Source organism: Nycticebus coucang, chromosome 4 (genome assembly GCF_027406575.1).
Source record: "Nycticebus coucang isolate mNycCou1 chromosome 4, mNycCou1.pri, whole genome shotgun sequence".
Lineage (NCBI taxonomy): Eukaryota > Metazoa > Chordata > Mammalia > Primates > Lorisidae > Nycticebus > Nycticebus coucang.
Genome location: NC_069783.1, coordinates 68,962,653 through 68,982,274, shown reverse-complemented (window position 1 = coordinate 68,982,274; position 19,622 = coordinate 68,962,653). Strand labels below are relative to the sequence as shown.

The following is a 19,622-nucleotide window of genomic DNA, read 5'->3' as shown; positions in this document are numbered from 1 at the left end:
GGGAGGGAAGTGTAGTAACCTCAATACCCATCAATAACATTTATGGTAGTTTATTCAATTTACCATTGAATAAATCATGAAACATTAATTCTAGGGACCATTTCATACCTACTAAAAACTATTAATTATATCTCTATTGTTGAACTGCAAAATATCTAAAGTATAAGTTTTTTTTTTCTCTAGTCTCTTCTTTCCAGATGGGAGGTATAAATTTAAGTGAAAAAAAAGCAAGTTATCAAGTAATAGCTATGGCATATTCTAATTTTTTGGAAATATCTAAAAATCTCGAATACCTATATACATGTCCATCTGTGTGCATTTAAGCAAAATGTGGAAGTTTACAGAATAATCTATTAATATTAGTTACTTCAAGAGGATGAGAATGAGGGAATTTTTTTTTTTTTCCCAGTACAGAATCTTCATGATGTCACCCTCCATAGAGTGCTGTGGCATCACAGCAACCTCCAACCCTTGGGCTCAAGCGATTCTCTTGCCTCAGCCTCCCAAGTAGCTGGGACTGCAGGCGCCCAGCTAAAGGAATTATTTATCTTATACATCTATAGTTTCACTTGTAACTGTGAGCATTTACGTGTATTACTTCTGTAATTAAAAAAAAACTACCATACTAAAAATAAATTTGCGAAATATCCACATAATGGAATTTTATTCAGAAATAAAAGGAATGGGGTGGCGCTTGTAGCTCAAGCGGCTAAGACGCCAACCAAAGCTGGCGGGTTCCAATCCAGCTGACAACTACTACCAAAACAGCCGGGCGTTGTGGCGGGTGCCTGTAATCCCAGCTACTTGGGAAGCGGAGGCAAGAGAATCCTTTGAGCCCAGGAGTTGGAGGTTGCTGTGAGCTGTGATACCACATCACTCTACCCAGGGCGACAGCTTGAGGCTCTGTCGCAAAAAAAAAAAAAAAAAAAAGAAAGAAAGAAAGAAAAGAAAAGAAAAAGAAAGAAAAGGAATGAATAACTGATACATGGTACAGCGCGGATGAACCTTGAAAACATAATTCTAAATGAAAGAAACAAGTCACAGGAGACTATATTCTATTCATGTGAAATGCCTAGAATAGGCTGGGAAGTCGGGTGGGAGGGGAACAGGGAATGACTTCTGATTTGTAAAAGTTTCCTTTTTGAGGTTATGAAAATGTTCCAAAATTATCTGTGGTGTTTTTTGCACACCCAAATAAATAAAGGGGGAAAAAAACACCAAACTGAAAATCATTTTAAATGGGTGTCTCAAAAAAATGTTTAAAAAATACCATCCACTGTTCAGCCTCAAAAGACTAATATTTGGTATTTTTAAATGTAATCTGAAGAATTTACCACAGATTCTAAAGACAATTCCAAAATTGAAAATCCAGATTTTATCAGTCTAAAGCAACTACTTTGAAGAGGACAACACGTGTTTTGATGTGTAAGTTCTCCTATGTTTAAAAAATAGTCTATAACTCATAAAAAGCATTATGAAATGCTTTATATATACAATGAAACACATTTCAGGGCCCTAATTTCTCTGCCTCCTAAAAAAAGACTCAGTTTTCTGACTTATTTACTGTTAAGATTCTAGTGACCGATTTGAATAACATTTTCTTTTTTTTTTTGAATAACATTTTCTTAAATAATTTTCATTGTTTGTTGAATATCTTAAAGAAATGAAAATATAAAGAAAAATCGGCATCTGAGTACATTTTTCTCTTTCTCAAGCATTTCGTTAGCACCCAGGCTAATTTTTCTTAATGAAATTCTGACTTTTCTAAGTAAAAAATTTTTAATTAAGATTTTTCTGTACAGAAAAAGCAGAAACGTCCGTTCAACTGTTTTGGGATGAGAGAAGGTAATTTTTTCGTACTTCAACGAAAAACAGAGTATATATTGTCAATAAACTTTAGTTTTTAAATAAATAAATAATATATGAAAGTTATTAAAGTTGTCTTCCCATGAAAACAAGCAGTTCCTTGCATTTATTTACTCCTAAGATATTCAGATGGGAAGAGGCAGTGTCAGCGCCGCTGGTGTAGTGGTATCATGCAAGATTCCCATTCTTGCGACCCGGGTTCGATTCCCGGGCGGCGCAGTCGCCTTTTACCTCTCTAAAAACAAAACAAGTTGAAGAATCCTGATAAATCTACCCTCCTGTGGAAATATTTAGGATTCCTAATCTCCTTGCATATTGCTATTTTATTGTAATTCACTTTTGAAATATTCGAATGTGCAACTTAAAAAAGTTAACACGACTACTGATCTTTGCGCCTGCGCAGTCTGAGACATCCCTCAGGGCGGGTGGAAAGCGGCTGCGCAACAAGTGAAGCTGTAGGTTTAGATATAATCTGCCTGCCGCGAAGTTATTCTGCGCCTGCGCTGTCCGGATCGCTTCTCTGGCTTCTCCCCCGCACTTGACTTCGGGGCTTAGTTGTTTTACAGGAGCTCTGGCAAAGGAGGAGGCGGAGTATCCTCTGGTCAGCCGAGAAACCCAGCTATTCTGCAGCTTTTGCAGTTCAAACGATTTGGGACCTAGTGAAGGGCAGGGAACTGGACCCGGAGGCGCCGCCACGACAGCTGCAGCCATGGAGAAGGAGATGCCCAAGACTCTGTGAGTCTGGGGCAGCGATGAGGGAGGCGGGATGGTGGTCGTCCCGGAGGGAAGGCCTCGGCCCTGCGCCGCTCCCCGGCCTATTGTTCTCCGTGGACGCAGCGATATGGTGGTTCTTCTTAGCGCACACCTGGACGCTTAGAACCGAGCCCCGGGCTGTGAGAGGACGAGGGAGTGGGGGCTCAACTCTCGAAATTAATCCCTTCGCCTTAACTACACCACTGCGTGGAATTTCACCTCCGTGGTCTTAGGAGAAAACTTTAGTTCAAGCCTGTTTTTAGAACTCAGCGAAACTTCCTTTTTGGTTTCATGCTTTCTTCCCTTCCCTTCGCCGCCCACCCCCCCACCCCCCGCTTCTTCCTCACACCCCTTTTCGGATTAACCTCTTTTTATTTTTGCAGCCTTCTTTTAATTTTACTTTTAATTTCCTCCTGGAATTCTTCCTTTCTTTATCTTCTCAACGATGTTTTTTTTTTTGAGGCTGCACATACTCATTTTCTTTTTTTCGCAGTTGCCAGCTGAAAAAGGGCAAGTATTTTTAACTTCACTTTAGCTTTCCTTCTGTAGCACCCCCTACCAAAAAGCCTAACCGGACACTCCCAAAACTTTGAAAGTGCATTATGGACATAGAAATATCACCTGGAGGTATATGTAAAGTGAGGGAAGGTAGATTTAATAGTTTTTATAGTTTTATAATTTTATAATCTTAGTTACTCTTATGATTGGCATGTTGCTGAACGAGCGCAATAATGTAAGCAATAATGGATAAGTACCATAGGACACTGAGTCAAATCTGAGAATTTTTAGAGTTACTGTTGTTACCTGAGTGTTTTGCAAACGGTTCACTTCGCATAGGCGGAAGGGAAACTGCGCGGGAGGGCGAATATAACAGGCTCGCTATTCAGCTCTTGGTGATGGAGGGCGGGGCGCAGCGCAGCAGGTCTCCCTTATCCAGCTCCTGGCGCTACTGGGAAAGCCCCAATGTTACGTTCTCCCATCTACTTTCAGCACAAGGCGAAGGTCCTGTACACCTTTATACCCGCGGAGTATAAAGTCGCAATATGCCAAGCAGCTGCAACATAAGTATCATCATACATAGTTATGGTTATCTAAAAGCACAGAGAGCCTTCTGTCCCACCTAGGAGGCGGGGGGTGGGCAAGAGAGCCCAGTTTTATTTCTTCTCAAGCCCAAGGGGCAAGGAAGCCCAAACATTCTGTCTCTACACTGATCTAAGTATTACATGAGATGATTCTGCCTTGTTATATTTCTCAGAAAAATAAAAAAGGAAAAATCTCGATTAGTTCTCGACTTAGTTTTTTTATTTTAATTTTGGAAAATTGGCAGTTTGAGAGCTCTGTATGTTAAAGATAAAATTTTATGTTTCTTTTTGAAGCCCTCTACATATTGAAGTTATTCTGAAGTACACTAATTTTTTTTTTTGGCCGGGGCTGGGTTTGAACCCACCACCTCCGGCATATGGGACCGGCGCCCTACTCCTTGAGCCACAGGCGTCGCCCAATTCTTTTTTTTTTTTTAATTATGCATGGATTTTTTCATTTTTATTATTTTTTTTATTTTGCTCATCAGCTTTCATTACTATTTGTGTATTTATTTATTTATTTGCAGTTTTTGGCCGGGGCTGGGTTTGAACCTGCCACCTCCAGTATATGGGGCCGGTGCCCTACTCCTTGAGCCACAAGCACCATCTACACTAATTCTTTTTCACCTCGGATAGGCGGAAACGGTTTAAAATTTTTTCACTTTTAAGTTAATGTTTCTTATCTGTGTGGGAAATATGGTTACACTTGTTTTCTTAATAGATTAACAAATGTTTTGCTAAAGTAGCTTATCAACAGGGTGCAGCAATTGCACCAGCCTTTGTTTTTGGAAATATTGTAGGTAAAAACTCTCTAAAAAGGGCTTGGTGCCAATACCCCAGGGGTTACAGTGCCAGCCAGATACACAGAGGGTGGCCGGTTCGAACCCAGTCCGGGCCAGCTGAACAACTGCAACAACAAAAAAATAGCTGTGATGGGGGCAGAGCCTGTGGCTCAGTGGGAAGGGCTGCAGCTCCATATACTGAGGGTGGCAGGTTCGAACTTGGCCCCGGCCAAACTGCAACAAAAAAAAATAGCTGGGAGTATGGCAGGAGCCTGTAGTCCCAGATACTCAGGAGGCTGAGGCAAGAGAATCACCTAAGCCCAGGAGTTTGAGGTTGCTGTGAGCTGCGACACCACCCACTCTACCCAGGGTGGCATAGTGAGACACTGTCTCAAAAAAAAAACTCCCTAGGGCGGCACCTGTGGCTCAAGGTGTAGGGCGCCGGTCCCATATGCCGGAGGTGGCGGGTTCAAACCCAGCCCCGGCCAAAAAAAAAACTCCCTAAATGGGGCGATGCCTGGGGCTCAAAGGAGTGGCAGGTTCAACTCAGCCTGGCCAAAAACTGCAAAAAAAAAAAAAAAACCTCCCTAAGAAAGTATTAGTCTCAGGGTGTTAGTAGAAACTTTTATTCCCTTGTCTCTTAGCCAGAAGTATAATAGTCAACAGTATATTGGTTTAAAGCTGTCATCATCTTTTATAAAGTTTTTGTTTGGCTCAGGCCTGTCGTTAAAGCAGCTAAGGCACTGGCTACGGCACCGGCCACATCTACCATTTGAACCATCTGGCAGGTTCAAATCCAGCCCCGGCCTGCCAAACAGCAATGACAACTACAACCAAAAAATGGCTGGGTGTTGTGGCGGGCCCCTGTAGTCCCAGCTACTTGGGAGGCTGAAGCAAATCTCTTCAGCCCAGGAGTTGGAGGTTGTTGTGAGCTGTGATGCCACGGCACTCTACCCAGGGCGACAGCTTGAAGCTCTGTCTCAAAAGAAAAAAAAAAAGTTTTTGTTTGTTTTGTTTTTTCTGAGACAGGGTCTCACTCTCTCACCCTGGGTGGAGATGCCGTGGCATCATCCTTGCTTGTCAAAGCAACCTCAAACACTTGGGTTCCAGAGATCCTCTTGCCACGGCCTCCAAAGTAGCTGGGACTACTGGAGGGTGCCACCACACCCAGCTAGTTTTTTCTATTTTCTGTAAAGACAAGGTCTGACTCTTGTTTAGGCTGGTCTCACACTCCTGAGCTCAGGTAATCCACCTGCCTCAGCCTTCCAGAGTGCTAGTTTTACAGACATGAGGGCACCCTACCTAGCCCTTTAATAAGGTTTTTTTTTTTTTTTTGAGACAGAGCCTCAAGCTGTCACCCTGGGTAGAGTGCTGTAACATAACAGCTCACAGCAACCTCCAACTCCTGGGCTCAAGCTATTCTCCTGCCTCCTCCCAAGTAGCTAGGACTACAGGCGCCCGCCACAACGCCTGGCCATATTTTGGTTGCAGCCATCATTGTTTGGTGGGCCTGGGCTGGATTCGAACCTGCCAGCTCAGGTGTATGTGGCTGGCGCCTTAACTGCTTGAGCCACAGGCCCGAGCCTTTAATAAGATATTTAAATTTTTTATTTTCTTTTCTTTTTTTTAAGGAGCAGGGTCTGGCTCTCGCACTCTTGGTTGGTGTGCAATGGCATAATGGTAGCTTGCTGAAGTTGTGAACTCCTGGGCTCAGCTGCTGACACAGCTGACCACTACAGACATGTGGCACCACACTAGGCTAATTTTTGTGTTTTTTGTAGAGTGAGAGTCTCATTTTGTTACCCAGGCTGATCTGGAATGCTGACCTCAGTGATTTTCCCACCTCACCCTCCTAGAGTTCTGTGATTACAGGCATAAGCAACCATGCCCAGTCTTAAGGTTCTTAATACTCTATTAAATTTATTTAATTTCAGAAACCACAAGAAATACCTGGGAACTTAACATTTTTTAGTAGGTTGATTTGGGAATGTCAAATAATGAAGACAACTTCAACTTTCTCTGGCCAGTCTAAAAAAGCAGAAAATTAAATAGTAACTAGTTTGAGGCTACTGCCAGAGAAACAACAGAGTTTTATTCACAGATAGTTATCAAATGCTTATTGAATGCCAGCCTCTTTGTTAAGTGATTTACATGCTCATTTCATCCTCACCAGAACTCTGGCATAAATTATTCCATTTTGCAGCTGAAGAAAAGCAAAGCTTAGAATTTGAGTAACTCACCCAAGATCATATACCTTTTGTTTTCTTCCTGCAGTTCTGCTGTCCTCAACTCTTTATTATATTTATATTTATATATATTTTGACTTGTATCCCTCACTAAGACACTCTCTATCCAAGAATCTTTGCCCCAAAGTAGTCCATGCTCTAAAAACATCCTGTCTCCTCTTCTTTCTACCTCCCTCAGCAAAAAATTTCATATTCAGCGAGGCCTGCTGGCTCATGCTGGCACATGCTAGGACAACAGAGTGAGATTCTGTCTCAAAAAAAAAAAAAAATTTCTTGATTAAATATGAAGGTACTAATCCCTAAGTTTTCCAATGTAAAATGTTTCCTTTTTTTTTTTGCCTTTTAATTCTTTATCTTTTTTTTTTTTTTCTTTGAGACAGAGTCTTACTTTGTCGCCCTTGGTAAAGTGCCATGGGGTTATGCATAGCTCACAGCAACCTCAAACTCTTGTGTTCAAATGATCCTCTTGCCTCAGCCTCCCAAGTAGCTGGGACTACAGGCACCCTCCACAACGCTGGGCTATTTTTAGAGACAGGGTCTCACTCTTGCTCAGGTTGGTCTTTAACTCCTGAGCTCAGGCAGTTCACCTGCCTTGACCTCCAGGAGTACTAGGATTACAGGCATGAGCCATCAGGCCAGACCTTAAAATGTTTGATTTAATGACCCTGGAAGTGATGTGCTTTTAACATATTCTAACAGGGCGGTGCCTGTGGCTCAAAGGGGTAGGGCGCTGGCCCCATATGCCGGAGGTGGTGGGTTCAAACCCAGCCCTGGCCAAAAAACGCAAAAAAAAAAATCAACATATTCTTAACAGAGTCTGCCCACTGTAAGTGATCCACACATTATTTTAAAGGATTGGTACAATTTCAACTAGTGAATCAAGATTTTACTCATTTTTGAAGATAAAATAGAGTTTTACTTTTATTTTATTTATTTATTTATTTAGAGACAGAGCGTCTCTCTGTTGCCCCAGGCTAGAGCGCACATTTAGGAACTGGGCTCAAGCGATCCTCTTGCCTTAGCCTCCTGAGTAGCTTGGACTACAGGCACCCACCACAATGCCCAGCTGGTTTTTCTATTTTTAGTAGAGACCAAGTGTCACTCTTACACAGGCTGGTCTCCGAATGCCCGAGCTCAAGTGATCCTCCTGCCTTGTGTGCTAAGCACATCCCAGTGTGCTAAGATGATAGGCATGAGCCACCAAGCCTGGCCAGAGTTTTACTTTTAGTATGAGCACTATACCTAAGGAAATAACCCTTATTTGTCACAAGTTGAGTGTTCAGCATCACCCGGTTAAGTTAGAAATTGCCAGTATTCAGTGTCTTGTAAGCAATACTTTAGAAACGTGTTGTGGGGCAAACTCTCTTAAAGTTTATAATGCTAGAGCATTTCAATGAGTATTCAAGTTACAATAAGTTCAAACCTCTGTAGTAAATGGATTGGATGATGTACATATACCTCTATACTCATGTATATTCTCAAAATTGTTTATTCCTTCATGAACTCTTTTGTCTTACAGAAAATTCACCATTTCTAAGAAATAACTCAAAAGTTCAATTATTTTAAGTTAAGAGAGAATTATCAAAAACATAGAAGTTACTGAATTGCATTCATGAAGGCAGTTATAGTTTCCTCGTTTTTAGTTAATTCCTCTGAAGTCTTGGGGAATCAGAACTTCTTTATATCTGACTGCTTCCTGCTGAAATGGGATATAGTCGGGGAATGAGAAAAAATGAAAATGTTTGGCCTGTAACTGAAAATTTTTCATACATGTTGTTAAGTTGCTACTCTCTCCCCACCAAGATAGTAAAGTTTATCAAAGGAAATTTCCATTACCATCTGTGATCCCACCTATGAGATATTTGCCCAATGACCCCCAGATGGAAGGTCCATCCAAAAATCCCCTAGTCATTCATGAAGCAGTTTTAGGGAGCTAGTTTAATGGGCAATTTTTTACCTATTATGGACTGACAAGTGGATGGTAAGGATTTCCAACAAGCTAGTGTCCCCCATTATGTAGCTTTTTAAATAATCATAGGCCCAAGGGTTGTTTTTTTTTCCCACTGACCCCACAGACAAAAAATATACTCGGAGGGTATACCAACAGTACCTGCTCCTGTTTACTTGTTCCTCTGAGAGCTGGTATGTTATCGATTTTCCTAGACCTTTGTGTACTATCGTTTACTGATGTGCTATTTATTGTACAAATAGGAGTTCCCTGGCTATTAAGTTGGAGTAAGGGGATTAAGGCCAATTGGTTGGATTATTGCGAGGCTGTTCTTTTATTCCCCAAGTCAACATAGATAATTCTCTGATGTCTCCCTCAGCGCATGATGGTTACTTACTTGAACAACAAAACAGCTTTTAAAAATTTAAGAACTGGCCCAGCACAGTGACTCATGCTTGTAATCCTAGCACTCTGGAAGGCTGAGGTGGGTAGATTGCTTGAGCTCAGGAGTTCGAGACTGAGCCTGAGCAAAAGTGAGACCCGTCTGTACTAAAAATAGAAAAACAGGCAAGAGGATCACTTGAGCCCGAGTTGGAGGTTGCTGTGAGCTATGACACCACGACACTCTACCCAGGGCGATGGCTTGAGACTCTGTGTCAAAAAAAAAAAAAAACACTCAAGAACTTAGGCCAGGGCTCCGCGCCTGTAGCTCAAGCGGCTAAGGTGCCAGCCACATACACCAGAGCTGGCAGGTTCAAATCCAGCCCTGGCCTGCCAAACAAAAATGACAACTACAACAAAAATGACAACTACAACCAAAAATAGTCGGGCGTTATGGTGGGCACCTGTAGTCCCAGCTACTTGGGAAGCTGAGGCAAGAGAATCGCTTAAGCCCAGATGTTGGAGGTTGCTGTGAGCTGTGATGCTACGGCACTCTACCCAGGGCGACAGCTTGAGGCTCTGTCTCAAAAAAAAAAAAAAAAAAAAAGAACTTAGGCCAGGTGTGGTGACTCACACCTGAAATCCTAGCACACTGGGATGCCTCAGCAGGTAGATTGCTTGAGCTCAGGAGTTCCAGACCAGCCTGAGCAAGAATGAGACTCCGTCTCTAAAAATAGCCATGCCTTGTGGTGGGCACCTGTAGTCCAAACTGTTTGGGACGCTGAGGCAAAAGAATCACTTGAGAATCACCAAGAGTTTGAGGTTGCTGTGAGCTATGACGCCACAGCACTCTACCCAGGGTGACAAAGTGAGACAGTCTCAAAAAAAACAAAAAAAAATTAAGAACTTGTTTCTTTCTTGTTTTCATAGGTAAGATACTCTTATTTCTTCTAAATAGGTTTATGAGCATGTACCACTGTAAAGGCATGCTTAGAATCAGTCTAGTTAATGCAGTTAACTAAATCTTCCAAGCAGATGTCCCAGGGGTAGGGCTTTTGGCTCAGTTATTTATTGGCCACAAACTATAGAATACCCAGATTGCATTGTCCCTATTCCATAGGCTGCTTCCATCTGTAAAGAACTCCTCATCTGGGTCCAACAGGGGCTGCTCAGTCAAATATAGAAGACTAGAATACACTTGGTCAATAATCTGACTGTAATCCTACAATGGGGAACTAGAGTCCCGGGAGGCCAGATTTAAGGTAGATGCAACCTTCAGTGTTATGTTAGGATTATCTGACAATGTAGCCTGATATTTATCAATCTGGCCACTGAGTCTTAAGGAAAAGCCTACCTATGATACTAGTGGGAATAATACAATATGCCTGGAATAATACAATACAAAAAGTCACCAGTTACCCACGGGTAAACTTTTTAGCTTCCAGCGAAATATCATAAGTAGCAGACACCACTATCACATGAGTTTTATTTTATTTATCAGACATCCTTTTATTACCACATTCAATTTCTTACAGAAATTTCTTACAGGCTGCTTATGATCCCCCAAAGATTGTATTAATACCCTAAGTTCAATTTTTTGTCTCCTCCCACCTGCCATTGCTTTGTGAGAATCCTTGTCTTCCTTGAGCAAGCAAATCAGAAGGCTTGTTGGACAGGCAAATCATAAGTCTGGGAGGCCAAGTGTGGGGACAGTCATTGTTTTAACTGTCAAGAAAGCTATGTGGTGGAGGCACCCGTGGCTCAATGGTTAGGGCATCAGCCACATGCTCCAAGGCTGGTGGGTTTGAACCTGGCCCACACCTGCTAAACGGAAAAAAAAAAAAAGGCTATGTGGCATTCCCTGGTTCAAGGAGGTGGTTCTTTTTCTTCCCCTTGTAAGGCTTTTTATTTATTTTTTTGTAATTACCATTTTTTTTTTATTGTTGGAGAATCATTGAGGGTACAAAGATCCAGGTTACACTGCTAGTATTTGTTAGGTAAAGTCCCTCTTATAATTGTGTCCCGCCCCCAAAAAGGTGTGTCAGACACCGTGACCCCCCTCACCTCCCTCCCTCCTTCCTTCTCTTTGCTTCCCCATTCCCCCATCTCCTTTTTAGAGTGGTTTTGCTACTATCCTGAAGTTAGAAATCTAAATCTGGCAAAACCGAGGCTGACCCTAGAACCCAGGCATATCCAAGAATACTTTCAACTGTTTGCAGGAGATAGGAACTGCTATTCTATTTGTAGGCCCCTTCCAATCCAAGAGTAGGTTCTGAGTCCCAAGAGATAATTCAAACACCAAGTATTTGGCAAAAAAGGTAAGAAATGAGATCTTAGCTTTTTCTGAAATGAATTACATCCTTTGTCACCTAGGAAATGTAATACAGTTACAGCTTATTGCCTTGGTTCAGTTTCAGTCTCATTGGTTATCAAAATATCATCTACATATTTCCCCTGTCTAAATTTATTTCCTCAACTCTCTGGCCAGAATTTTTTGGAAGATTGTCCGGGAGTTTTTTATATGTAGGGTTTTTTGGGTTTTTTGTTTTTTTTTTTGTAGTGACAGAGTCTCACTTTATGGCCCTCGGTAGAGTGCCATGGCCTCACACAGCTCACAGCAACCTCCAACTCCCGGGCTTAAGCGATTCTCTTGCCTCAGCCTCCCGAGTAGCTAGGACTACAGGCGCCCGCCACAACGCCCAGCTATTTTTTGGTTGCAGTTTGGTCGGGGCCGGGTTTGAACCTGCCACCCTCGGTATATGGGGTCGGCGCCTTACCGACTGAGCCACAGGCGCCGCCTGTCCGGGAGTTTTTTAAACCCTATAGGAAGAACAGTCTCACTTAGTTTCCAAAGCTAACAAGTTGGGAATCATTTATCATAAATACTAAAGCACCATTCATTCTGTATACACAACTGACATACTCAAACTAACAAGACTATTATTCAAGGACTTTTAAACTCATTTTAGCGTGATTAACATGGCTCCTAAAAGTAGGAGTTGTGGGAGAGATTCAGTCTGGCATTATCCAGAGTAAAGAAAAAAAGTGAGGCATTCAGATTATGCTATAAAGAAGAAAGAATTTTCTGTGGAATATGAGACATAAGTATAAACGTTGAATTAGTCACAACAGATATTTCCTACTTTCTACAGTCTAGAGTCAGCCTATCAGGGATAGAATTCTAGCTCACCCAGTTCCTAAATGTTCAAGCTTTGCTAAGTGGCTTCATCTCCTTAGGCCTCAGTTTTTGGCCCTGAGTGAGAGAAAAGTGGATAGCAAAGTACCCACCTTCTGTGGAAACTCAATGAGATAACCCCATGTAAAGCACCTACAACAGTACATTGTATGATAGCTGGCATCACTCTCTTCCCATCTGGTACTGGAGCCACTTGTAGTGAGACCTGAACACTGGTTTCTGGAGAGTTACCAGCACTGGAGCTAGGGAGGACCTGGTTCTGGAAGAGCACAACCTTCTGAAAGGACCCTTGAGTTGAGGCAAGTACCCCACTGCCCTCAAACTAGAGATCTCCTGCCATCTAGTGCCCAAGGACAGCTAACCCCTAATTCCCATGACAGGGCCCCATTCTATTCCAGGGTCCAGATTCAGCATTACCACGTGGCTTCCCCAAAGCTTCAAGATCTTTCACATTCTGTTTTGTTTGTGGCATTCCCTGATGCCTGGCATGGCATTCTTTTCACCCCATGTGCCAATGCCAGGGGGCAGCTCATCTCATTCAATTCAAAGACTTAATTCAAGTCTTACATCCTCTAAGAAAATGTTCCCCTGGTGGCTCACTTCCTTTTTTCCAACATTGCCCCTGTATCTGCCCTGTTCCCTCTCACTGATGTGCCCCTCTGTACCCCAGCCCCTAGCACAGTATCCAGTACTAGCAGGTGTCCAGTATTGGTCTGATAAATGAATTCATAGGACAGTCAAGTTAGGGGTAAAGGGATGAGGCATTCAAGACAGAACTGTCCGAAGAATTCAGAATCAGTTCCGTGTTGCTGGCATAAAACCTCCATTGTTGATTGAATATCTGAAGCCCCTGCTTTGCCTTTGAGGCTTTTGCAGTTTTTGGCCGGGGCTGGGTTTGAACCCACCACCTCTGGTAAATGGGGCTGGCGCCCTACTCTTGTGAGCCACAGGCGCCACCGGAGGCTTATTTTTTTATTAGGAATTAATACATACAGCTCGGCAACCTGTAAGGCACCAACCACATACACCAAGGTGGCGGGTTCAAACCCCGCCAGGGCCAGCTAAATGACGATGACAATTGCAACAAAAAATATCTGGGCATTGTGGTGGGTGCCTGTAGTCCCAGCTAGTTGGGAGGCTGAGGCAAGAGAATCGCTTAAGCCCAGGAGTTGGAAGTTGCTGTGAGGTATGACGCCAGGGCACTCTACTGAGGGCGACATAATAAAACTCTGTCTCAAAAAAAAAAAAAAAAATACAGCTAACCCGGGCGGCGCCTGTGGCTCAGTGAGTAGGGCGCCGGCCCCATATGCCGAGGGTGGCAGGTTCAAACCCAGCCCCGGCCAAACTGCAAAATAAAAAAAAAAAAAAAAAATACAGCTAACCTGTATTTCAACAATTCCACTTCTACATATTTACCCAAAAGTAAAGAAAATCTGTGTCTACAAAGGATCTTGCTCAAGGATGTCCACAGGATGTCACTGCTTTATAACAATGACTAAAGGGAAAAGGCCCAAATGCCCATCAACAATTTACTCAGCAAGGAAAAGGAACCCACAGCATGGCTCACTCTCAAAAGCATCATGCTAAGTAAAGAAGCCAGTCACAAGAGTAGATACTGAATACTGACGTATGTATGAAATCCTAGGAAGGGAAAACGTTGTTTATAGTGACAGAAAGCAGATCCTGAAGTCTGGGGTGTGGAAATGGGAGAGAAAGGGCGGAGACTGCCAGGGTAAGGACAAGGTTTGTTAAAGCTCATCAAGCTGTACAGCCAAGATCTGGGTTTCGAGCTGTTAAATTACATTTCAATCACTTAAATATTTTTTAAGACTAAAGGAAAGGCGGAAGGGGAGGAAGACGGACAGGCAGTCTGGTGGGTGCACCCTCCCAGCCCCAGGCCCTCAGCCCAGCGGGAGTCGAGCGCGGCCACCCAGCGTGCAGTTGCTCCGCTCGGCCGCCAGGGGGCGGCGTGGACCCGGGGAGGGCGGGAGCGAACGGAGGAGCGGCGGCGAGGGGGCGGGCCCTGCGCCGAGTCAATGTGGGCGCCGGCGCCCGGCAGCGCGGGGTCGTCATGGCGGAGGTGCAGCAAGTGCGGGTGCAGGAGGCCGTGGACTCTATGGTGAAGAGCCTGGAGAGAGAGAATATCCGGAAGATGCAGGTACCTGAACGAGTGCCGAGCCAGAGTCTTCCCTCGCCCGCCGCGCGACGTCTGGCACTGCGGCCGCCCTCCCCGGAGACCGGGTCTGGGCGTCCCTAGGGTGGCCGCGGCGCCCTCGGCGGTACCCCTCCTCTCACATGGAGTTTCGAAGCTCTGGCCGATAGGGCGAAGTCATGCACCCACGCCGTGCGCAAGGCCGTTCCCACCCAATCCTGCCTGGGCCGGGGAAAGGGGCGTCCAGGTGCCGCAGTCCGAAGCCTGGGGTTCGCCTCAGGTGCGGCCCTTCCGCAGATGAGCAGCCGGAGGCGCAGAAAAGGCGGCCCAGGTGAAAGCCGAAAGGCGAAGGCTCCCGCTGGCCTGGTCGTGCCCGCTGCCGCTGCGCCGCTTCACACAGCGCTGGTTACGTGCGGTTCTGCCTCATCTTCTGCGTGTTTTGTGGTGTTGGTCCTGCTTCCCGCCCGATCGTGGCTTTCTCTTAACACGTAGCGCTCCTTGAGTCGCTAATTAATGGGTCGGCTGCCCTCTGGTGGGATGCACCACTAAACCCTGGGGTCCAGGCACCTGGTTTTTAGAACGTGTGCTCCTCTGACACGCACCCCCCAACTTTCCCTATCCACCAAACCATCCGTGCAACAAGTGCCAGTGAACCAGCAGTAAGGAGCCATGGGACACTGCAAGGCCCCGAGGAAATTTTCCCCAGTGGTGATTGTGAGCTCCTGGAGTCTACTCTTAGGGAAGGTGAAGAGGGAGGCCTTCTGACTATACTTCGTGATCATCTCTGTCCTGAAAGACCTAACCCCACTCTGCCCTCTCTTCCCAGGGCCTCATGTTCCGGTGCAGTGCCAACTGCTGTGAAGACAGCCAGGCGTCCATGCAGCAGGTACACCAATGCATCGAGCGCTGCCATGCGCCTCTGGCTCAAGCTCAGGCTCTGGTGACCCTTGAGTTGGAGAAGTTCCAGGTGAGGAATATCCCAGACAGAGCACTGCAGTGTTTTTGGGGGGGGGAGGGGAGAAGAGATAGAGTCTCACTTTGTCGCCGCAGGTAGAGTACTATGGCATCATAGCTCACAGCAGCCTCAAACTCTTGGGCTCAAGCGATTCTCTTGCCTCAGCCTCCCCAGTACCTGGGACTACAGGCACCCGCAACAATGCCTGACTACTGTTATAGGTGGGATCTCGCTCTGGCTCAGACTGGTCTCCCACATGGGAGCTCAGGCAGTCCACCTGCCTGGGCCTCCCTGAGTGCTAGGATTACAGGCGTATGTCATCATGCCTGGCCAAGCACTGCAGTTCTTGATGTGCTTGCTCTTGTGCAGGAGATAACAAGCATTTGTGCAGAACTCTTGGCTTTAGTCTTGTTTGTGTTACCATTTGTTTTTTTTTTCTTTCTTTCTTTCTTTTTTTTTTCCAGTTTTTGGCGGGGGCCGGGCTTGAACCCACTACCTCCGGCATATGGGGTCAGCGCCCAACCCTTTGAGCCACAGGCACTGCCCTGTGTTACCATTTGTGATGGTCCTATGACCAACCAGTCTCCACTAGTTTGACTTTTAGAAAAAAACCTGGCAGTCTAGTGCCGTAAGTTGAACCATATTGTGGTGTTATGATACATATATTGGTTTTCATCCATGGTTCCTATGGTGTTTCATAACTCCCACAGCCCTTGCATAGTTGAGGCACTTTAGATTTCCAGAGCAGGCCTCAGGAGATTTCTCTCTCTCTGACCTTCTCTAGTCCTCTTTTGTGATACAATTTTACATTCTCTTACACAAAATTCCTCATAATTACTGCCACTGTAAAGGAATAACTTATTCAAGATCATGGAACTCCAAAAAGTTTCTGTGGGTTCATTCTGACAGCTAATTTTATAGATGGGGTATTGATTCTTGGATTTCTATGAAACTTTCTCCTTTCATTCTTTCAGTCTTATCAAAGCAGACTTTCACTCCTCCACTGTGCCAGAACAGCTCTTGATAACCTCCATGGGCCTAAATCCTGTGGTCATTTCTCAGTCCTCGTCTTACTCGACTTATGTGCAGCATTGACACAGTGGATCACTCTTCTACTTAAAGCACTTTATTCATTTGGCCAGCAGGACACCTCACTTTCATTGATTTCTACCTCCCTCCTTTCCCAGCCTCTATTGCTTGCTCTTCCTTTCTCTACTCTCTAAGTGCTGGAGTGCCCAGGATTATCCTTGGTCCTTTATAACTACTTGTCTAGTATCCTCTAGTCTCACAGCTATAAATATTATTTATATGCTGACAACTCCTGCATTTGTATCTCTCTAGTCCAGACATAACTCCTGAATTTCAGATTAGTATATACAACCATTTCCCCAACATCTCTGCTTATTTTGTTTCTCTTCCCTCACTGTAATGTAAGTTGTAGTAAGAACTTTATCAGATTTTAACTAATTGCTGTTAATATATTCCTCAGCATGAAAGGAGTGCCTGGGACATGACAGATGCTTAATAAATAGTTGTTGATTGAGATTTTTTTCTGTAATAAGAACAAATTAAGGAAGCAAGATGTTTGTAAGTCTAAGAGTAACTAGTGACCTCTTATTGGAAGAACCTTTTGTATTTTTTATTCGGTCATTGACCTGCTTTCTAATAATAGTGGTTTTTTTGGACCCTCCTCCTGTTTCAACACAGACATTCTTGGTCATTGCCCTAAAATATCCCTTTAATGGATGAAGATAATGTATGTGAAACCTATAGCACAGGGCCCAGGAGATGAGCACTTGGTAAATGGGGGTCAAACTCAGCCTTCTCTGTCCTTTTCTTGCCACAGGACCGCCTGGCCCGATGCACCATGCATTGCAACGACAAAGCCAAAGATTCAATAGATGCAGGGAGTAAGGAGCTTCACGTGAAGCAGCAGCTGGACAGTTGTGTGACTAAGTGTGTTGATGACCACATGCACCTCATCCCAACTATGACCAAGAAGATGAAGGAGTCTCTCATATCCATTGGGAAATAAAAATATTTGCCAGTGGCCATTGGGGCTGAGGACAAGAGTCTGTTTTAAAAAGGAAAGGGAATTTTAGTCTTTTAAGCAAAGTCTGTGAATGAAGAAATTAAGGATGGCAGTGGGTTTAAGGCATATGTCACTTGCCTCTGGACATTTGTTCCTTTGTTTCAAACCTGAAAAGTGAAATGGAAAAAAATTGATACTAAAATTTTTGTCAGAGATGGTACAGGAGAGTGTTTTAGACCCTATATTGTACATGGCAAGTGTTTGTCCTAGCAGTAAGAATCTATACCATGCCAATTCCCTCCAAGGTACCAAATTCTTACTGCATAGATACTATCAGGCTGGCAGTTTCCTCTAACCTGCCTACGATCTGGTAAAGTTTAAGTGGAAGCATTTCTGTTTGTTGTTAACCTCCTGTTTACCAGAAGTGTCGCCACACCATTTCCACAATCTGCACCACAAAATTCATGAGGTCACTAATTTAAAAGTAGGAAAAAAAAGTTTCTGGGTTTTTATTTTTCTTGGTTTTATTATATTTGTACAAGGGCACAAAATTGATTTAAGATGTGGAGCTGGGAGGGAGAGTAGTTTGGATAGGAACTTTGAAAAGTTTTCTTGAGATATCCTTTTCTGACCATCAAGGTGTGGATGTACAGTTCTTAAAATTGTTACCTGTTGCATCTTTCAGGCAGATACCTTGCAAAAACATGAGAGGCAACATCAGAGTGATTTGGGGAAGCAGAACTTTTCTGCTTATTAGCTGGTAGGCCCTGATGCTGTCTGCAGCAGAGTGACATGACAATGTTGCACTAACACTTTCTCCTTGAAAAGAAATAGGGTTTTGATTGTGGTAAATACCAGTATGGAGAAGCCAACAGTAAAAAAGGAACTGTTGGCTGCCTGAATAGAATAGAGTTGTGAAATGCTGGATTTGGAAGAACATGGTTTTCATAGAATGCAATGAAAGCTTAAACCCAGCTTTGCTTACTTAGGCCCCTAAATTACGAGGACCCTATTGAGACAATCCCCTGCTAACAGGAAATTCAAGGGGAAAGTAAGCAAATTGGGCTAGGAGCTGTGCTTTCCATTGCCGAAAGCCATTTTTGCCTGGGGTCTTTTCAACAAGCATTGTTCCTGCCCTCCACCTGTGGTTTTGATAAAGACCTCATTTGTCAGGCGGTGCCTGTGGCTCAGTGTGTAGGGCACTGGCCCCATATACCAATGGTGGCAGATTCAAACCCACCCTCAGCCAAACTGCAACAAAAAAATAGCTGGGTGTTGTGGTGGGCATCTGTGGTCCTAGCTACTTGGGAGGCTGACACGAGAGAATCACCTAAGCCCATGAGCTAGAGGTTGCTGTGAGCTGTGGCACCACGGCACTCTACTGAGGGCGACAAAGTGAGACTCTGTCTCTAAAAAAAAAAACCTCATTTGTCTATCAACCTATACTTGAAATGATAATATAGCCTGTTTTCTTTTTCCAGGCTGTGATATATTTTCCTAGTAATATGGTTTTAAACAATAAATGACGTTTATCTTTCCCCTCACTGTTTTGTGGGGTTTTTTTTCTTTCCTTTTATCTGGGCAGCAAATATATAACTTTCTCAGTATGCGTCTTTCAATTTGTGAAATAAGAAATTTAAGATGGGGTGGCGCCTATGGCTCAGTGAGTAGGGCGCCGGCTCCATATACCGAGGGAGGTGGGTTCAAACCCAGCCCCGGCTGAACTGCAACCAAAAAATAGCCGGGCGTTGTGGCAGGCGCCTGTAATCCCAGCTGCTCGGGAGGCTGAGGCAGGAGAATCGCGGAAGCCCAAGAGCTAGAGGTTGCTGTGAGTCCTGTGACATCATGGCACTCTACCGAAGGCGGTAAAGTGAGACTCTGTCTCTACAAAAAAAAAGAAAGAAATTTAAGATGACCAGAAGAGGGTGGCGCCTGTGGCTCAGTGAGTGGGGCGCCAGCCCCATATACCGAGGGTGGCGGGTTCAAACCCAATCCCGGCTGAACTGCAACCAAAACATAGCCGGGGGTTGTGGCAGGCGCCTGTAGTCCCACCTGTTCGGGAGGCTGAGTCAGGAGAATCGCGGAAGCCCAAGAGCTGGAGGTTGCTGTGAGTCCTGTGACATCATGGCACTCTACGAGGGCGGTAAAGTGAGACTCTGTCTCTACAAAAAAAAAAATGACCAGAAGAGTGGAAATTAGTTATCTGTTATAGTTTAAGTGTCAAAACTA

At 44.3% G+C, this 19,622-nt stretch overlaps 1 protein-coding gene and 1 non-coding gene across 3 annotated transcripts; both read left to right on the top strand.

The window, feature by feature from the left end:
• Positions 1-2,014: 2,014 nt before the first annotated feature.
• TRNAG-CCC (transfer RNA glycine (anticodon CCC)) lies at positions 2,015-2,085 on the top strand. Its single transcript has one exon. It is a non-coding gene; the product is annotated as a tRNA-Gly (tRNA).
• A 283-nt stretch (positions 2,086-2,368) lies between these two features.
• On the top strand, positions 2,369-18,930 carry FAM136A (family with sequence similarity 136 member A). 2 transcript variants are annotated; one of them, XM_053587142.1, is made up of 3 exons: positions 2,369-2,601; positions 15,233-15,373; positions 17,208-18,930. In XM_053587142.1, exons 2-3 carry the CDS (start codon positions 15,239-15,241, stop codon positions 17,394-17,396), a joined length of 324 nt encoding a protein of 107 aa, XP_053443117.1. In that variant the 5' UTR covers positions 2,369-2,601; positions 15,233-15,238; the 3' UTR covers positions 17,397-18,930. The 2 variants fall into 2 exon arrangements, with proteins under 2 accessions (XP_053443117.1, XP_053443116.1); XM_053587141.1 differs by lacking the exon at positions 2,369-2,601 and adding an exon at positions 14,044-14,412.
• The last annotated feature ends 692 nt before the right edge of the window (positions 18,931-19,622 follow it).